Source organism: Pteropus alecto, unplaced genomic scaffold (genome assembly GCF_000325575.1).
Source record: "Pteropus alecto unplaced genomic scaffold, ASM32557v1 scaffold20, whole genome shotgun sequence".
NCBI classification, from domain to species: Eukaryota; Metazoa; Chordata; class Mammalia; order Chiroptera; family Pteropodidae; genus Pteropus; species Pteropus alecto.
The window spans coordinates 44,336,858-44,356,404 of record NW_006436298.1 but is presented as its reverse complement, the minus strand read 5'-3'; the positions used below and the strand labels follow the sequence as shown (position 1 = coordinate 44,356,404).

General features: G+C 40.9%; 1 protein-coding gene across 7 annotated transcripts in view; it reads right to left on the bottom strand.

Annotated features, from left to right (window-relative positions):
* Positions 1-2,531: 2,531 nt before the first annotated feature.
* SNCAIP (synuclein alpha interacting protein) overlaps positions 2,532-19,547 on the bottom strand; it is a 63,736-nt gene continuing 46,720 nt past the window's right edge. For 3 of the 7 annotated variants that reach the window (XM_015590361.1, XM_015590358.1, XM_015590359.1), the window contains 4 exons: positions 16,129-16,298; positions 13,367-13,459; positions 11,738-12,806; positions 2,532-3,253 (listed from right to left, as the gene is read on the bottom strand). In XM_015590361.1, coding sequence (XP_015445847.1) covers positions 3,248-3,253; positions 11,738-12,806; positions 13,367-13,459; positions 16,129-16,298 — 1,338 coding nt within the window. In that variant the 3' untranslated portion in view covers positions 2,532-3,247. Of the gene's footprint in view, positions 3,254-10,407; positions 10,479-11,737; positions 12,807-13,366; positions 13,460-16,128; positions 16,299-19,547 lie in introns of all 7 variants that reach the window. The other 4 variants (XM_006913314.1, XM_015590360.1, XM_006913313.1 and 1 more) reach the window with 3 other exon arrangements.

The following is a 19,547-nucleotide window of genomic DNA, read 5'->3' as shown; positions in this document are numbered from 1 at the left end:
ATAAAAGGAAATAATACCAGATATGATACAGGACATACAGACAGACATATCAATAAATAAAGTTATGGACAAAAGACAGGATGAACTCCATTTTTATGGAGGGAAACAACCCTGTTGTAAGTAATTCCTTATTCTTGCTTTGCCATATCAACTTAACTCAATGTTGAGTATGTAGGTTGCATCTGAAGAAATAACATTTAACCTATTTTATATCAGGCAGTTTTTCAGAGAATTATTTAAATATTTACTTTATAGTTATTTCTGCTTCTATGGACCATCCAGGATGTTGCTTATACATATTCACTTTGAGAAAAAAAATAATTTTCACAATTTATTCAAAGATAGCCTTTGAGAGTCTCATGCCCACTCCCAACTCTATCACGCACATCTAGAACTTTCTTATTAGGGTTACGGTCTTGATACTAATGTTTTATGAGAATAAATAATGAGAATTCAATCCATTCAAAGTGGTGAAGTTTTGGTATTTTGTTATCTTTTCTAAGACACATTTTTAATTTGATGTGTTGAACTTTGGCAATACAAGTCCCTCTAGTGACATAAAAGAAGCCAGTCTTTAAAAGATGCTGACAGATGTTGTGATAGTTTTTTACAATGGAGCCGAGTTTCCTGTTCTGCCACATGTAATTAGGCATTCAGATAGAGCTTTACTCATTTTACTAGCCCAATGAGAGGCAGTTCGGGTAGGGGCCTCAAAGCTCTGCTTACTCAAAGGAAAAACTCTTTAACATGTAAATGTCTTACTCTTTACAAAGAAATAAGAGTTTGTGTTTTTATTTTAAAAATTCTGTACAAAATTAAGTTCGTGGTATAGAAAACATCATTTCTATTAATTTCAAGCAAACCTAACTTATCCATTTCATAAGGAACTTGGACTGTACATGTATGATTTCAGAACCTGCATTTTTAGTGTCCTAGCAACAGCATTAAACATAGAATGCATTTTCTTGTAGTTTGGCTCATCTGAATCTGCTCAGCTTTCCTATTTTACTTAAAAAAAAAAAATGTTTGCTTTTCTTTGCTTAGTACTGTGGTATCTAAAATGCTAGCATTAATCGAATTGCCAGAATTTTCTAAGTGAAGATAGCATTTCTTTCTTTTGAACTCTTGAAATTTTCTTTGCTATGTTTAATTGAGAACTCTGTCTCTGGCTTATAAAGTCCGCATAATGCCCAGTCCCTTTCAACTTTAAAAACACAGTCTAAGAATAAAACTGGGGCCTCTAGGGGAGAGAGCATTCCTTGAATCTCTTCTTTGTAGACCCCATTCTAGGGCTAGGTCCTAAATGTTGGCTCAAGTGTGATTCCAGCTCACCGGTGGCCTCTGCACCAAGCAGAAAATACAGGAATCTACATTTCATGTGTGGTTGCCATGTATTTTCTATTAGAAGCTCAATCAAGCACTAGAACAGAGCAGTGAAATGTCAGGAAGCAATCAAAGAGGACACGTGAAACCAAGGGGCCAAAATCAACATAGGGCATCTCATTTGAGAAAAAGACAGTATGAGAAATGCAGAGCCACACATGGGACCAGGCTCTAATGACAGGAACTCACAGGACCCAAACAAGGACAGAGCAAATTGGTTGATATTTACAGACATGTTGCTCTATAAGTGGGAAAGAATCTACTTCCTAGATGTGTTTGTAGGCCAGTCTCGCTTTCCAAGGAGGCGGTGTCCCTTGCCCAAGACCAAAGGGTTATCCAGAAGTAGAGCAAACACCACACAACTCATGCTGCCTGTGTGCTTGTCCAGTGGACAAAGCTCGCAGGGGATAGCATAGCGCAGGACAGATGGATAGTGTAGTGGGGTTAATGAGCAAATTGGTACCGAAGCCAAATTCTGCTATTTACCTTGGACACAGCATTTAAGCTTTCTGAAGTTTAATTTTCTAATCTATAAAATGGGAGTACTAATATCTTCACATAAGCATGGCCGATGCATTAAAGACACTTTGTATTAACTCCTTTGTCTATACCTCCTTGTATGTCATCAAGCCCGTTTGTCAGATAACCCACATATGCAAAACTGCCTCCTAACTCAGTACCTTGGCCTATTTTGTCCACCAGAATACAGAATGGTCCACATTTGACTGCGGTAACATTGCTAGTAACCATTAATAGCACATAGCGCTCCCCGCTCCTGGTAGGAATACATTCTACTTTCAAACTAAAATTTGATAGACCTCTTTTGGGCAGGCCCTGCCAACACTTTGAAAATAAAACTCTCGAAGTTTTGATGAAAATATATTTTTACATGATAGGACAATACCTCCTGGAACTCACTGCTTACGTGGACTGAAAGAGTTGCATCAAGAATAGGACTGTTCTGAATGCAGGCTCCACACTGTCTCCTGAAGGGATTAGAGAGGCCTCGTAATGTGCTAGAGGCAGAAAAAAGTGACCCAAGAAGGGGCTAAATCCTTAGTTGTCATTAGCATTTTCTCATGTCAGCGCTGCGATTTGAGAAGACAGAGGCATTGGCTTATTTTATATACTTGTCTGATCCTTTAGTGCTTAATGAAAACTAGAATGTTTTATTTGATCCCTGTGGGAAAACAGCTAAACTGGGCAGTTTGTTCCTGAAATAAAATAGCAGCAATCAAAATACTCTCAAAGTCCCTTAGAAATCAGAACATCACAGATTTATTAGAAAGTAGGTGTCTCAAGCTTATAGGTGGCTGTTAACACAGTTTTATTTCCTTTATACAAAAAGTAGAAACGACAGAAAAACACTCTAGACAGGAAACAATACCACTGACCTGGTCTTACTGAGATGCTGAGCCAAAAGTGCCCGAATTATGGGGAAAGGGAGGTTCAGTCAACATTAGGAAACACTCATGCAATCGATGAAATACAAACTGGCGTCAGTGGCTTGGTGAATGTCCCGTGGATAAATTGAATCAATCCAGTCTTAAAAAACATACATTTACCCAATCATGCTTTTAAACAGCATCTTTTACAAAACAAGTTATATATACAAATATCACCCAAAATGTGTCATATAGTCTACTACTATGAATTTAAGGCATCCTGATATTCTGTTCTTTTGCTGGTGAGGTGTTGCTCTCATGGTTCTACTTCCACAGAGGACAATCCAGAAATTTCCAATGGTGCCCAAAGGGCAGCAATGAGGGATAATAAACAAGCGATTTACAAGAAGAGTTCTTTTGTCTCTGGCTCAGCAGTGTGCTTTGTGCTGTAGGATTTCTTCATTTCTCTATTGATGTCATTATGCCTAAGCAGAAGAGAAACCACGAGGCCAAAATTAGATAAAACTATGGTCGAGTTACAAGACAATACCACTAAACAGCTCACCAAAAATGGAAATTATCCTCATACAAACCACACTGAAGAATGCTTCATTCCAGTAGGCAAATTATTCTCTTTTCATATAAACTATTCTTTAAAAAATAAAAGCAAGAGTCAACATGTCACAACACACACACTTAGTGAAAACTTTTTGTCTCCGGAAGTAATTTCTCAATTATGCTGATTGAACTCCAGGTAAAATTTACAGTCAGTGAATTTTATCACAAACAAAACAGAAAGTATTGACGGTCAAGTAGAAACAAGAGATATTTATATTTCCTTTACATGAATTCACTAGTGACACCTTTTATTCTTCAATAAGCGTGATTATTAATAGTTTAAAGAAGGTGCTTTTTCTTTGGGTATGTGATTACTGAGCAACAGCATGCTCGTAAATCTACAAGGAAAAGAAGAAACTAAGGAATAATGCTGTTTTTCCTTCAATACTTGATACCTAGTAGGCTTGTGGAACCAGAAGTACAAGCTCAAACCGTGGATCAGTTTTGCTTTTTAAGTGAATTTCCCTCTGGGTAGATGCATTCATTTTCATGGATATTAGTCCCATTCTGGGAATAAAACCTTCTGGAGAGTTATCTTCTGACGGTGGCAGGCCTACATATTACTAAATTCACTAAATTCCTTCTTGTTGCTACGCTGGACAAAAACAAACTTTCTGGTAATGGTACTCGCTAACATGAGGACATATCTGGATGAAGAATCCCAAGTGTAGCTTTATGGCCTCAAAATCGTGCTCACTTACAAAGATCATGTAGTCTATTCTTAGTGTTCTAGTAAATATTTGATTATCATCACACTCTGAAAGTTATAATTCTTATTTTTATTTATTTTTTTTTAATAGAACTTTAGAGAGCTGTCCATGGGCAAGAAAGGGAGAAGATGAAAGAAAAACCTGGTTGATTAAGAGATGTTCTAGGGACTTCCAATTAAAGACGGTGGATTAAAAACACACACACATATCACCTCTGTCTTACAAAACAGCACTAAAATGAAAACGTAGAAATATAAAAGGCATAAACCTAAATGAATGAGGGAAATGGGAGAGGAGTGATAACAGACAAAACGCCAATAATATTTCCGAAGTGGAAAGGTGGATGGGTGGACATGTGTATAATTTCTGCTTTAATACAAGGGGTGGCAGTGTGGTCAAAAATACTAAAGAGAACACTTTCTGCAAAACGAAACGCAGCATAATTAGAGCTGAATCTATACCAAGTAAAATGTTAATTTGAGGCATTTATCTGAATAATATCAAGCTAATTCAAGCTTCCCTGAACCCTTCAATTACCTAGTCCTGAATTACGAGTATTCAAAAAAAAAAAAAAAGTGGGTAACTCTGGCATGAATTATTCAGATAATTTGCTGCTCCGTGATTTCATTTTTTGGGATATAATATCACATTCTCAGTGACCAAAATTGGAAAGAAGAAAAGGTTTGAATTTAAATAACAGTTTTTCAAGTACTCTAACCTGCTGACTCATCTAGGCATAGATTCCATATTTCCAAAGCCCGGACAGCAACTTACTTAGAGGATTAGTCTAAAATGGTCCACGGGCATACGTTTCCACTGATAACCAAAATAGGGAGACGTTGCTACTTTTGTGGTCTCCTTCAGAGCTTTACTGAGAGCATACCTTTAAATCCCACCTACTAAAAAATGGGATTTACATTCAAAGTATGAAAACTTGTACTTAATCGAAGTACCTGAACTAAAACCCCCCATCTGTAGGGGGACTTGTAATCGGATGGCCTAGATTTTTACAGGACACACCATTCTTTCCGTGGGATGATGACTTCATTCTTTTTATTTCTCTTTTTCCTTCTTCTTCCTTCATTTCCTCTCTCTAGCTGTTCCTCTCTCCAAATATTTATGAAGCCCCTACCAGGTGCCAGGTACCACACTAGACACTGGGTGTACAAAGGAGGGTAGGGGCTGAGGGCACTATCATGAAGTTCTTATACCTTTCATGGAGTTCGCCGTGTTTTTAACTATATTCTCTTTAAATTCTCTCTTGATTATGATCTCACTAAATGAAGAGACCACGCCTTACTCTGGCACAGCAAAATGTGTGGCTTAGAGCTAAAAACTGTTGAAATGAGCGTGCTGGAAATCCAGGGATGTGGCATTCGGGAAGCTAACGTGTCGGCACTGTTCCCAGTGGGAAGAAAAATCCCAAATGACTGCGGTCGGAGCAGGGATGCTTGGAGAAGGTCCTGGAAGGTGTCTGGGTAAAGTTGCCATCTGGTACTTTTAAACCTCCAATGGCTTGCTGCTTCTTGAAAACTCCAGCCTTGAGAGAGTTTATAGACAGGAATTGCCCTTTCCATGTACAAACACACCCAAGAGTGGCAGACGGGTGGTGCAGTTACAAAACTAACAGAACATGTATCCCCTTTGTAGCTGCACAATTCAAAACTGGACCCCGGGGAGAGCGAGGAAAGGTGTAGGTGGCAGAGGAGAGTTGTTTCTTCCTAAATTTTGTGACTACTCTTACACCGGGATGAGCACACTGAATGAATGCATTTCTAGTGGGATACTTTTGGTTTCCAAGGCAGGTGTCCCACATGTTGATTTCCTGCCTCCCAAAGGCAGGGCTTTAAGACGGAATGTTAAAGCCCTTAGTTGTAGTAGCTTTTTCTGTCTTAACTCATCACGTTTTGATACTAAACTCTGTCTCATTGTCTTCCTGTGGCAGTACATGCTTTCTCCTTTTCCCTGAGGGTGGAAGGAGCTTATGAGAAGAAACTCCATTTGTGAATTGTGTGCTCACCAACCTCGGGAAGTCTGGTACCTTTTAGAGGGAGTGCTAAATTGTGCTTGTACACTGGAAAGATCTGATGATTTTAACTATTCCCTATAACATGGACATTTTCTGTTAAGCAATAGCCAACGACAGTGCAAAATTGTGGCCCGTTTCAAAGGAGAAGCTGTCAATTAATGTAACCTAGAGAAACGGTTCGAGATTGGGGTCTCCTCTATTCCTCCAAGTCATATGCACAAAGCTTCAGTATGAAGTACAGGTTTTCTTTGGAACCAATTTGAACCTAGGGAGGCGGCAGTGGGGGTGGGAGGAAAGGGCATTGTACAGGGAGCACAGAACACCTGGGTAAACATGGGAGGTGTGGAAGGCAAGGAGACCAGATAGGGGTTTCTGGAGCAGAGGTAATCATCTCAAGTACCTACACCTGCTGACTAACAGGCTCTGGACCCCAGACCTAGTATATTAGAATGAAAACAGAACAAGGTAGTTCAGATCAGAGCTTAGAACTTGAAATTATAGTTTTGGAGCAGAAAGTCTAACGCGTAGTGTTACTAAATATACATTTAGTACTAGCACTTTAGTGAACTTTTCCAAACTATTACGTTTAGTAAGATTCAGTCTGCTCTAAGGGTTTCACTCTAGAACTATGTATGCAGTCAATACACACTCAGATAGCTTGGAAACACACCTATGACTAACTCTATAACTATCACTTCAAGAGTCCTTAAAAAGCATATGGGTTAAAAATAAATACTTTGAAGTCAAAAATTTAAGACAGGATTGAAATGTGGGTATTTTATTATATTCGGAGAAATCATGGCAAGGATGCATGTGTTCAGCTGGATCGGGGACTCCTTTTTGGCTGGACGGTGTTTTCCCGTGATGACTGTTCAGTAGGGCTGAGAGTACGCTCTGCTTGGGTTGGGTTTTGGCTAGGACCTCGCCTCTGCTTTCCCATTGTCTTCCATATCTTTGCTCATTTTTCCATTTAGCGTGACATTCTGGCAATAAGGTCAGGTGTGTGTGTGTGTGTGTGTGTGCACGCGCGCGCGCATGCACGCATGTACACCGCTGGGAGCACCCTGAACTCTGACCTCCTTTTGGGTACAGATGACCATTGCCACACCGTCATATCATCTCAGGCCAAACAAACACATCTCTTTCTTTCAAGTGGATGTTGAACAACCTTGACATCTAAGCAAAATATCTGATACTAGCTCTTGGCTCCAGATGTACAATTCCCAGTATGGACAATTCCTTCACAGTAAAACCCACACTAATGGTGTTTATTGCTTAATGTCTTCTTAAGGAGTCTACTCTCATGTTGGTGCTAGAATTAGGGGTTTCCTGATGCTAACCACTCAGGCTACAGTGCCACTGTGGTCAGGGAGGGTGTGACTGGTGGTGGCCAGGGGTTAATGACCTCTGCTATCAGTAACTGAAACCAATGCTCACTTCATTTGCTACAAATCTCAGATAGACTTAAACTCTGGGAAATGGATGTCTTATTGGCATTTTGAGACAAGTAATTGCAAACATTCCCTTGGAGTTGTAATAACTCAAAACCAATTTGCCTTTTATAAGAAAAAGTAAAGATAAATCTGATTGTTATAAACAAAGTCATCCTCTGCAGTCGAAACACACTGGGAAAGCTGTTCAAAGTAATAGAGTTAGATCTAATTTTAAAAGGCATTGAAAAGAAATTTAGATTCTTTGCTATCAAGCTGTGACCAATTTAGAAAAAGTAAACAGCAAACAGACCCCCCTCACAGAGCTGACATTCTTTACAATGTTGTATTTATTGCCCCAATTTTTCTTTTACCAGGAAAAATAAAAATCTCTTAGGAACTAAAATGGGATTCCAGTATATGCCTGGAACTAGGGTCCACTGTTCCATTCTTTCTCCTGGGGCTACAATGACAGGGCCATTCAGTGGTATAATGTTTGGGGTCAACTCTAACCCAGTGACTGCCACCAGTTTCCATATAAGATCTTGGGTAATCCTTGCTACCCGAGAGGGGCCATTTGGCCTGTAAGCAAATTCTTGGGCCAAGATTTGAAGACTTTACTGATAGATGAACATTTAGGCTCCTTTCTTTCTTGCGTCTTTCTATGGAATGCTTTTTCTATGGGTCCCACAGGCAAAATGAAGCCGGCACTACGGTAGAATAAGATGTTTTTCATGCCCACATTTCCATGCAAGTTTAAATTTCTCTGAAGAATCATTTTAACTGTAGATATCCATCCTTACTCTGTTGAAGGGGTGAACTGGGCTGGTTGTCTCTGACTCTGTGTGATTATGAGTGAATCAGAAAAATCTCCCCCGTCTCTGGCATAAACAAACCAGTGGGTTTTCACCTTCTGTGGAACACATACCCAACTAAAACGAAGTATAGGGTAATGTATAAAGTAGAGAGGGGGAAGTGATCAGGATGCTTACATAAATACACTGCATATTTTTATTTGGAGGTTTCTGTTTATCACTGAAATCAAACTCTGTTAACATGTAAAGCCCATGAATCTGACAGGTTCAAAATTGAGCCTTCAGAAGGATTGTTTCTCAAATTGAGTAGGGAAGTGTTAACCTTGTGTCTGACATCTGAGTAGCCCTGTAACTCCATTTAGTGCTCTGACTTTCGTCATCCTATTATAGTAGATTGTTTGACTTTGTTCTCTTGTTTGTGAAAAGGATGAAATATTTCTGGCAGAAGAATCTCCTATGATAGTAATTTGTCTTGGTTCCAGGTGCAGTAGGAGCCCGAAAGAAATGAGAAGTTCTTCCTCCTCTCAAAGAGTTTACCAAGTCTTTGTTCCTTCCCTCAGGTGACTTCTGTTTAAGACTATAGCAGAATTTTCCAGGCCCCAGAAGACACACAAAGCCTCAGATGGGGACAGAGAAGGGTTCTGGGATGCTGAAGGTAGGTTACGAGAAACAGAAATGGGACAGTACCAATGTCTGCGAAGGGAATAGGTATTTTTTTCTATTTTCTTCCCATCCCAGGCATTGGGCTCTCAGCACTGGCCAAGATTCCTGTCCCAGCAGCCAGATTTAGGCAACGTGTGAGCCTGGACCAAGCACAATGTGATGACCAGTAAATGTAGAACCTCCAAGGCACTTCCTTCAACTTACTGAATTAATGAGACCCACTTGGGGCACCCCCTAAAATGACTGAGATTTAGTTTTCCTCTAATCTGAACAGAGATCTAGAGCAGATTAATTTTTTTGGAACATATTAATTTAAATTTAAAATAAAAGGGGAAAAAAAGGAGAGTGACATTTCTCACACCTTAGCATTCTGAACTAAAATTTATACCCACAACACATATGCTCATATTTGTGTGTATAACTATATGTATACACATATACACGTTCACACAAACATTCTGGAGGATTTTGGAAGAGTGCTGAAAGGTGTGTCATACTTTTAAACAATTCATTTTAATTGAATTGAATTTAAATGATTGAAAATTGATAGTCTCCTTTTAAAATGGATTTGAAATTTAACTCATCTGAAATAAACCAGTAAGAGGCACTGATTACATTAACGCCCCCTCCACTGCTCTCCTTTTCCTCCTCCTGTTTCCTTTCTTGTTGGGGAGTGGTTCATATTCTCCCAGGGGGATGAAATAAAGCCATGCTACAGACAGACTTTGCCCAAGAAGGTGCCTGAGCCACCTGTGACCTCCAAAACGATCCTTTTATGTACACAGTCAATGCATTTTGAATCATAAACAGTTTGAGAAAAACCCTTCTTTAGTTTGGGTGGAGGGGGCACTCAGAAACTGGCTTATTGACTGGCATCGCAGGTCTGAATGTTATGCTGGAGCAATTTCAGAATGGCAGGGCCAGCCTGGCTTCTCTGAAGGGCAGCAGAATGGTGACGAATGGGGCTTTTAATCAACAATGAAATAAAACCTCAGCTCTGCTTCAATGTTCTGATTCCGATAGGAGGTTGACTCATTCCACTCAGGACAGGAAATTTAATTTCTATACTTACTTGGTACTTGACTCCATTAAAACAAAGACTGAAAGCCAAAGTCAACTGGGAAACAGCGTTTGTGAGCTGAGTAGATTCCTCTGCCCTCTGCTGCTGGAATAAAGCCCCTCCTATAGGGGACCTGCTCCCGTTCTAAGGTCCAGTTACAAGTCTGCCTGCTCCTATTTTGGGGAAGAGTTTAAGTTTCTTCTTCCCTGGCATCAGCCCCTGCTAAAACAGCCTCAGGAACATGATTTAAAAGGACATGCAATTCAAAGCGAAGGCATAGCACAGCTGCCCAATGCATCCCCCATACCACGTACCGTGCATAGTTATGCAGATGCTCTTCAATCAGCACTTTAGAGGAAAGGTTGATGCAGCTGCTGGACATCGCCTAGAGAGGTGCAATTAAAAGTCATCTGAAAACATGCAGCAAGCTCAGCGCATGCGCAAGTCTCAACAAACAGGAGGCGTGCAGGAGAGGTTAGGCCAGGACAGAGGCTTCATTCACGCTTTAAGGAGCATGGGGAGCTGCTGGGGGTAATTCTTCTTTTACTCCTGAGCAAGAGAACCCATTAGGTTTCTTGGAAAAGCTCTACCGAACAATGTAAATTTGGATATATTTAACCCCAAGGGTCTGGTGTTTGGGGCACAAGTGTGGCTTTTCTAGCTGAAACAAATACCGGCTAAAGTCCTTTACAACAAAGATAATTTATGGTGGAAATCAGTGGGTGTTCAATTAATTAGAGTCGTTTTAACTAAAACTTGAGTTTGGTATAGCAAAAAGAATTGGACAGTTCTTAGACCTTCCTGGGATTTTACCTTGGAGTAAAGAATAAGTTATGCAGGTTGTTACGCTCTAGGTTATTCGATGGATATTCTTCAGAGAGCTTTGCATTTTGGCTGATATACCAATTTTATTTTATTTTTTTTGATGGCACGGCATACACAGATCATGCAGGAAACACTGCCTAAGAAGAGGGTTGTCTATCTCTTATTCACTGAATTTAAACCACAGATTATAGTGCATGGTTTTCCAATAAAGGCGATTATAAAATGTAGCTCATGGCACACTCTGCCATCCCCTGTATACTGGCAAGCACTTCAGACTGCTATAGCTTTCTGATCAACACTTAGGGGCCCGCACCGTGAAATGCCAATGTGGAGGTCCCTGTGGTGTATTCATTTCAAAGGTCATTCCAAAGTTGAGTAGTTAAGTATTTAGAAATAGAGTTTCTATTTATGTGCTCTTTAATTGGGCTTGAGAATAAACTATCCAGTCACATGAGGAGAACAAACTTTTCCTGAGGCAGAATCCACACCAAAGAAGGGCCTGATTTCACATCGATTGGTGGGTGGTCTAATCTCATAGAAACACCTCCCAGTCTAGGACTCCTAATACTTAAGGATCAAACTAGGGAAATTTAGCGACCAGGATATAATTTCCTGTGATTTATTCAATCTTTCTCTCAGAGCATTTTCTAAGTGAAGAGCAAAGGGTATGCACTCTAACATGAATTTGGCTTTCCACGCATCCCCCCTTTGCAGTTTTTCTGAAGATTACCTCGAGGTGGCAAAGGTCAGCAATCTGCAGTATCAGGACCGACAGAATTAATTCAAAGCAAGAAAAGATAGCCTCCAAATAGCACTCACCGCCTTATTCTTTCCTTTGCTAGCAGAGCTCATGGGATTTCCCTTGGCATCTGTCGTCTTCCTGCCAAGGGAGGTTAAAGGCAGTGTGGAGGTCTTCAGCTGGTTGACTGACTGATAGTTATTATTATTGTTCTGGTTGCCACTTAAAGTCTCCATGATGGATCGGAAGGTTCCGAAAGGCCTTTTAAGCGGATCCCCTGATTCGCTACTCGTAGATGTCCGCTGGAGGGTCCTGCCCTTTTCTCTGTCTTTCTCTCCATTTAGTTCAGGGCTAGTTTGCTCCATCTGCACCACAGGCTCCTCAAAGGTAACTCTGAGTTTCAAGTTCTGAGATGTCCGGCGCTTGGAAGATGGAGACTTGAGGGCACTCTTGGGACTCGTGGCCACTTTCTGGGCAGCAGTGCTGTCAGGGCTGGGCTGAGTGGGGTCTCCAGAGGGCTGGTTTGGGGGAGCAGTCCCTGAGCCTGGAGACTGAGATTCTAAGTCTGGCTCACTGCTTTCTGAGGTGGGAGATGGGCTATGGCCGTCCAGAGATTTGGAAGCCTTGATGCTAAAAGGAAACCTGCGTCCTGATACCAAGGTGTGTTTCTTTATCATCAAGTGTAAGCTTTCTGCACTGTCCATGCCCTCCACACTTTCCACGATGGGCTGCGGTCTGGGCCTGTCGGCCTTTCTCACAGGTGTGCTCTTGGGGTCCTCAGAGTTATTGGAGTCTGTGTCGGACTCACTCAGTGACCGCTGCATCAGCTGCCTCAGCCTGGCTAACTTCAGTTCTCTCTTCTCCAGAGGGATCTTTTTTGAATTTCTATTGGAAGCATGAGTATCCTGGAATTCTAAGGACAGCTTTTCCTGGGTGCAGACATTCTCCGAGATATCTTTTCCCAATAACTGGCGCAGGATTTTATCAGAATCTTCATCTTTTGCTTTAGCCCTACCCCGGCTGGATGCTGACAGGCTTCCAAGAACCTGCATCCCCTCCTGGATACCTGGTTTACTTTTGGCTACAGACTCATCATCTGTATCTGGGGATTTCCACTGGGACTTTCTAGAGGCTGGTGAGGAGGGTGAGCTGAAAGAAGGATGCAGAACATATGAGATGATTTCCTACAAAGTCAAAATGACTCAATCACAAGTCACGGCTTGGCCTTTATGCCACTGACACCTTACAAATCAGTAAGATTGGAATACGAATAATCACTTAATGCCTGTTCAAAGCAATCTGCAAACACTCTGTAGTGGCAACCATAACGAAAGTAGAGTATGCCTCATACCTTACACTATGACTAAATTTGTCTTAAATTTTACTATTAACGCATCAATTTTGCACAAATTTTCTCAATCCCAACTTCAACAATCTTATGAACCTGCATATCTATTCCCATTTTATAGATGAAAAAATGAAAGGCTCTGAAAGAGTGACTTGTTTATAGTTACGGAACAAAGAAATGGCACAGCCAGAGATCAATCTGGGTCTTCTGACTGTAGGTCCAATGCCTTTCCCCTAATTTTTATTCCTCTTTATAAAAATAAAATGTTTTCTGTTTTCATCTTCTTAAAAGACATTGAAGGAAAGTTCAAAAGAAGGCTCAGAAATTTAAGAATTTTAACCACCAATGTTCCTGGCATTACCTGGGTGAAGAAAATAGTGACTTGCCCTCTGATTTCTGGGCTTCCAGAAGTTGTTGGAGCTGGCTCTGCAGTGTGACATGTTCCATTGTCTGTCTGGGAAAAACAAACTCCAAACAATAAGCTCTCTAATAGGCGGCTACTACTATAAATTAATAGGTATAAGATTTTTATGATAATTTACAGCAAGTTGCAATGAATCTAAAAGCCTCACAAAAGTACATAAGATTCATTCTTACAGTTCGGAAATTTTCCTAAGGATACAATCAAAAGCACCCAAAATGGATGTAAATTTATTATTCATATTGTAAAAAACTGTAAGTAACCTAGATGCTCACGAATAAGACTGAATAAATAATTTATAATTATTTCAATCAAGGGAGCTATTAAAAATTATAACATACTTGAATATTTATGCCATAGAAAAAGTTTCCCTAGTATATGTATATATATCAAGTATAAATATAGTATACTTTCCTTAAGTAAAAAAGGAAGTTACAAAATACTGTGTGTAGTATAATCTCATTTTTAAGAAAACTCCTCTCCTTTCTCTCCAAATAAGGTCACTCTCTGAGATACTAGGGGCTAGGACTCCAACATACTGCTTTTTTTTGGGGCGGGGGGCACAATTCAAACCATAATACCCAGGCTTGAAGATTAGGATTTCTAAAAGAGCCAAAGAATGCCATTTCTAAATAGTAACTATGTTTATTAACTATAAAGAGCCAGTAAAAGCTTTTTCCTATTCTAAAGTATCTCCCACTCAGAATTTTGGGCTGGAAAAACTAGTGTTTTCCATCCTTCCTCCTGCATCTTTCTGTGTTACGTGTCAGTGTATTGTGGCTATACAAAGTGAATTTCTCTGTTCATTTCTAGTTTTGCCAACCTCATTGAGACATGTGGTTAGGTAAAAGACTAAGGTCCACATGTAACCTCTCTTATTTAATCTTGTCATTGGCCTAACTCCAACTGTCTGCAGCATTCAGCTTCAGAGACAACGGAAGAACTGTTGTCTATTAGCATACACATGTATTTTATCCCAGGATCATCAACAGAGAGAGCAGCCAAGACCATGACCTTGAAAAGTTCACCAATAAAACAGCTATTATAGCTCATGAAAGCCTCTCAGACTCTGTGGTACAGAGAGTGAAGAGAAGGCTCTGTAATCTTTTCCTTGAGTATGACCCTTTAGGGAAAACAAAACAAAACAAAACATTTATTGGATCGTTTCAAAGTTCCTCTTGATGGATGTGTCCATATACTACCGGGGGGAGTGGACGTTGGTACGACATTTTTGGAAGGGTATTGGGCAACACCTATCTCCATTTTAAATGCATATGCCCTTTTTCTAGCAATTCCCTAAGAACTTATCTTTAGAAATACCTATACGTGTACCAAAAGACATGAGTACAAGAATATTTGCTGTGGAAAGAACTTATTGAGTTATGAATTGATATGCATTTTCCCATCAATTACATCCAGCTCTTTAAGCTCACCCAGCCCATCTGCCCAAGCGGAAGTATGTGGAACTGGGTGGAGGACATTTGAAGGGAACTCTTTTAATTTTTAAATTTTATTTTTTTTTCTAGTAAAAGCCTAAACTCCTTAAATGAAGTATTCCCGGTACTGGCAGGAGTAGGGGTAGAAGGGTACAGACTTGTACATCTAAGGCAAGACAGTAAAAGTAGGGAGCTTGAGGCATCCCCAAACTTGTAGAAGAGACAGAGGGTCCAGGGTCTCGTCATATTGTTGTGTGGATTACATTTGTAATCAGTTAAGGCCTCCCACCTACCCTAGGTCTTTTTTTCTAAAAGAAAAAGGGAAAAAATGTGTACTTATTATTAAAAGACTTTGTAATTTTTCTCTAAAATTTAATTTTTAAGGTTTAGCCTCCTAAGTAATGTCAACATTACTTCGAATATTGATTCTGATTTTCAGTGACTCCCTCTCCAATATGGCAACTATAATTTGTTATGTTTTCCAAGGGTTAGCCTTGGTCTCAGACGGGCGTCAGCTCCTTAATCCTTTAATCCACCACAGACCGACTCGATGGACTTCTTCTCTGGTCCCTTTTTCTTTAAGCGTATAATGACAACCTCCCAGAAATGCTTCCCTGACATCAGGTATACAATGTATATCAGTTTAATAATCTCATCAAGAAAAAAAAACTGACTCCTGCTAGACAAAGAGTGTTTTAAGTATACTTGAAACTGACTACTATTTTATGTTCTGAAGATTCATGAATCATCTGCTTAATTTTCATAATAAATTTACTGCTGATGGTTACCAAGTTATCTGTCTGTAATTTCCCAATTATACATTTTTCTTTTTGAGAATACTGAGAAACTGGCCCATCTCTAGCCTTTTTCTCTCTCTCTCATGCAGTTTATAATTTTCTAGAGTATTATGGAAAGAAGATTGGGAATGATGCCCCTGTATGCTTTCCACATTTGCTATATAATCTGGCCCTGAGATGGGAACATAGAGAGAGGCTCTCTCCTTGTCCACTGTGGCTTAAATTCCCTGCTTGAAGAGCTTGCTCTGCATTTTTTGTTTAAGTATCATTTTGCACCTGCAGAGATGAAATCTTCAGCATGAATGCTGGCTGTGAGGATTTGGAATGGAGGGAGAAAAAAAGATGAGGAGAATGCTAGGAAGTCCCCATACAACCCACTCAAGGGGGAGTTTACCAAAGCACCTGGCTGACACCTATGCACAACGATGATGAGTCAGACTTTGCTCTCAGGGAACGAATAGGCACTTACTCCTTTAGCTGCTTGGTTAACTTCACCACTTGAGAGGCCAGCGACATGCAGGTCTCCACCACCACCAGGTACCGGGAGCACAGGGTGTGCCCATGGCGCTCGGCGCTCTGGGAGGGCTTGTCCCCTGCATGGTTCTGCATGGTGACATTTGCTCCATATTCAACCAGGGTCTGTCAGAAAAGTACAGAGATGTGTGATCATATTGGGACCTTCTTTTAAACATTACTGTTAAGTGACTGTAACAGAAGGTTGAATGAAACGTGTTCTATTATTCAAAAACCAGTTACCAGAGCCCACAGCAGAGCAAGCTGTGGGTAGAGGTACCAACGCATATGAAAGAGAGCCTCTGGTGAGCCGATGTCAGATACCTCCCTTTGGAGCCTACAAAGATGCAGTAGACCAGTCCTACTACTCTCAACCCCTCCCCAGCTTCAGAAGGAGATTGGGAAGGGGAGAGGTTGCTGCTATCCTTGGAGTTCTCTCCTTTATGAGGAGTGCAGGGTAGTGTCCGTGGTGAGATGCTTTGTCCCTTTCAATTGGTGGGCTTATAAAGTTGGGAATGCCTGTAAAGAGGTGGGAGTGGAATTTTGTTTGCCTCTTCCTGCATACTGGGAAAGCACATCTGATCTCTTGATGAGCCTACCTGATCAGGAATAAAAACTGGAGGGAAATGACACAGCAGAGGCTGTGAAGCAGCCCACACTCCCACCTCATGCCATGGCAAGGATATGTCCTGTAGACTGAGAAGACATTGTAGAAGGGCGTTTGGTTTCAGCCTGTTTTCACCACACTAAAAGGGAGAGGGTTCTCCAGCAGCAAGAGACAGTGGGATGCAACACAGGTGTGAGGTCGGGGCCAGATCTCCAATGTCAGATATCAGCGGGGAGGCTCGAGGGCCCTCTGAAGTCCCCACCCACTGCACTCATCAGAAATCAGCATCTGAAGGCTGCTCACATAGAGGATCAGTGGCAAACCACAGTGAGCCAAAGAAGCAGTGACCGCTTTCAGGGAGAGTGCCGTGGCCTTCCCTAGTTAAGCCAAGAGACAGTTGACTTCTTTCTATCCACACCTCCTGTTTGTCCCCAGCATTGGAGCTCAGAGGAGAGATGGGAATAGGAGCTAAAATGGAGCGTAGAAAGTCGATCATGCTCACTGCCCATGCCAGTCCCTAGAACCGACTCCAATCTGGGGATGAGAATGCTCTGAATCCGAAATAAGACTAAGATTTTAAACTGGTCTGGAGTCAATGTTAATAGGTAAAAGCAAGCAAAAAGTTATGGAATCTGGCCAATATACCATTAGTAGAGGAGAGATTTGATGGAGCACAACTGACACCACTAATTAAAAATAAAAACAAAAATTCTTTTGTATTTATACTGTGATGACATTAGATTCTACCAAAAGCTGTTACATCAATACTAATGTGCCACCACAATCTGACATATTCTTTGACACTATCAAGATGAGGTCGTAGGCCTCTGGATTTATTTTAGTAATAGGTAATGTTTTTCTCATAGGTAATACTTGTAATTTTTGAATTCCTAGACTACTGAGACTCAGAGGTCATTGAGGAGCTTCATTTTCCCTTTGGTTTATCATCACTCACCATGAAAGGTCGACCTGCCATAAAGTCATCGCCACCCACCTCACGAGAGTGTTACAGAGGCCACCTCGGCCCTGAGCTCAGAGCTGTCGGAGAGACTCAGTGTAAACACACCCTGTTGTCCCCCCCTTGACTCTGGCTTCGGCGGCTTTCTTCCCAACATCTTCCAAACTCAGTCCCCGAGTCACCTCATAAGGAACCATGCTCACTCCCTTTTCTGCTCTCAGTCTTTTTGTATTTGTTTTTGAATCTCACACCCAGTGGACAGACCCACTTCTAAGATTATCCAAGTTTCCACATCCATGGTATCTAGTGCCAAAAATATCATTCGTGTTAAGTGGAGTGATGAGTGTTCTGAAAGGACAGACGGCCTCGCCTCACACTTTAAAAAGAAAAAATAACTGAACTCTCAAACAGAATTAGTGATATCAGCTGGTTTTCTTTGGCTTTCTGTCATTTACGAGCTGATAAAAAAGTTTATTTCAAGACGATTAAATATTAGAGTGTTTTGTTAAACGGAAAAACAAAGTTTTTCAGTTTTTATTCCATTCTTTTTCTTCCACAAAAAATAATGCTACTCCTTTCATCTTTCTGCAGATCCTGGTAATAATTTACATTTCTCTCTTTTCTATACTCTCCAATTTCTCAACACTCCTTTTACAACTCGGTGCCTTAAATGAGAAGATACATACTTTGCCAACAATAGTGGGGAAATTTTCAGACACTTGGAATATCTCCTATCGACTTAGCTCTCTGAAGAGCAGTTGCATGTGAGTAGACGCTCTATAGAGAGCTTTCTGCTGTTACCGCTGCCTTTTTTCGTGAATCTCCTGTCTCTCATATTTACAGTTTTTCCACATCTTCTCCTGTTGTTTTTCAAGTTCTCTCTACTTTCCTGAGCAACTGGTTCTCGCTGCCCGGTTTTCCCTATCAGATATCTTGCACACAGTAGGACCTCAGTAAGTATCTGTTAAATAGACGAGCAAGCTGAGTTTGCAATAAAAGAAACAAGTAATGAGGAACAAAGTGTTGCTTCCTTAGAGCTGTTATATACACATAACATTTAGAACTGTATGAACTTATTAGTGAGGTAAATACATTTGCTGTAATCACGGCTGTCAGCCATATGTTGTCAATGGCTCTTTCGCATATCTCTGGGAGATGTGGGAACAAAGCCATAGAAGCTGGGTCATTTTCAGTGAGAATGGTATGATTGGTCTGATTCTGGTAATTATGATTACTGTTTATAAATTAAATTTCAGGCCGAATCTAAACTTTAATTTTGTTTCCAATTCAAAGCCTTTCTTCTCCTCATACTACACTCTTCTTCTACCTGTGGTTTCCCCAACTCTTTAGCTACCCTCTCTTTTTACTTTGTCACTCAGGGTCTTGCATTTTCCTGAGTGAAAAGGTCTATTTGGTTTTCAGGTTCACAAGTGCCCCAAATTTCTGAAGACCCCTGCTGGGCAATCCTACCATGTGCTGTTATGATGGTGGCACCAGGTTTGGTTCAGCTTTGTGCGGCTCTCGGCTGAGGGGTGAGATGCCAACTCCTCTTGTAGGAATTCCATGCTCTCTAAGTAGCCGGTTGCCCGTTCATGTGCCTTGGGGCAGGGGGAAGAACCTCCTTCCCTCTCTCGTGGCTCTGCTCCCCAAACGTTTTTATATCATCGCACGCTTAGATTATAGTAATACTTATAAGGCCTGCTGGGCTGAACAGATCAGGCCAACTGAGGCTTGGGGATGGAGTGACTGGCCAATCAGGGCCATGGCTAGCTTTCCCAACAGCTGAGGGGATCAGTATCTGATGCCCCCT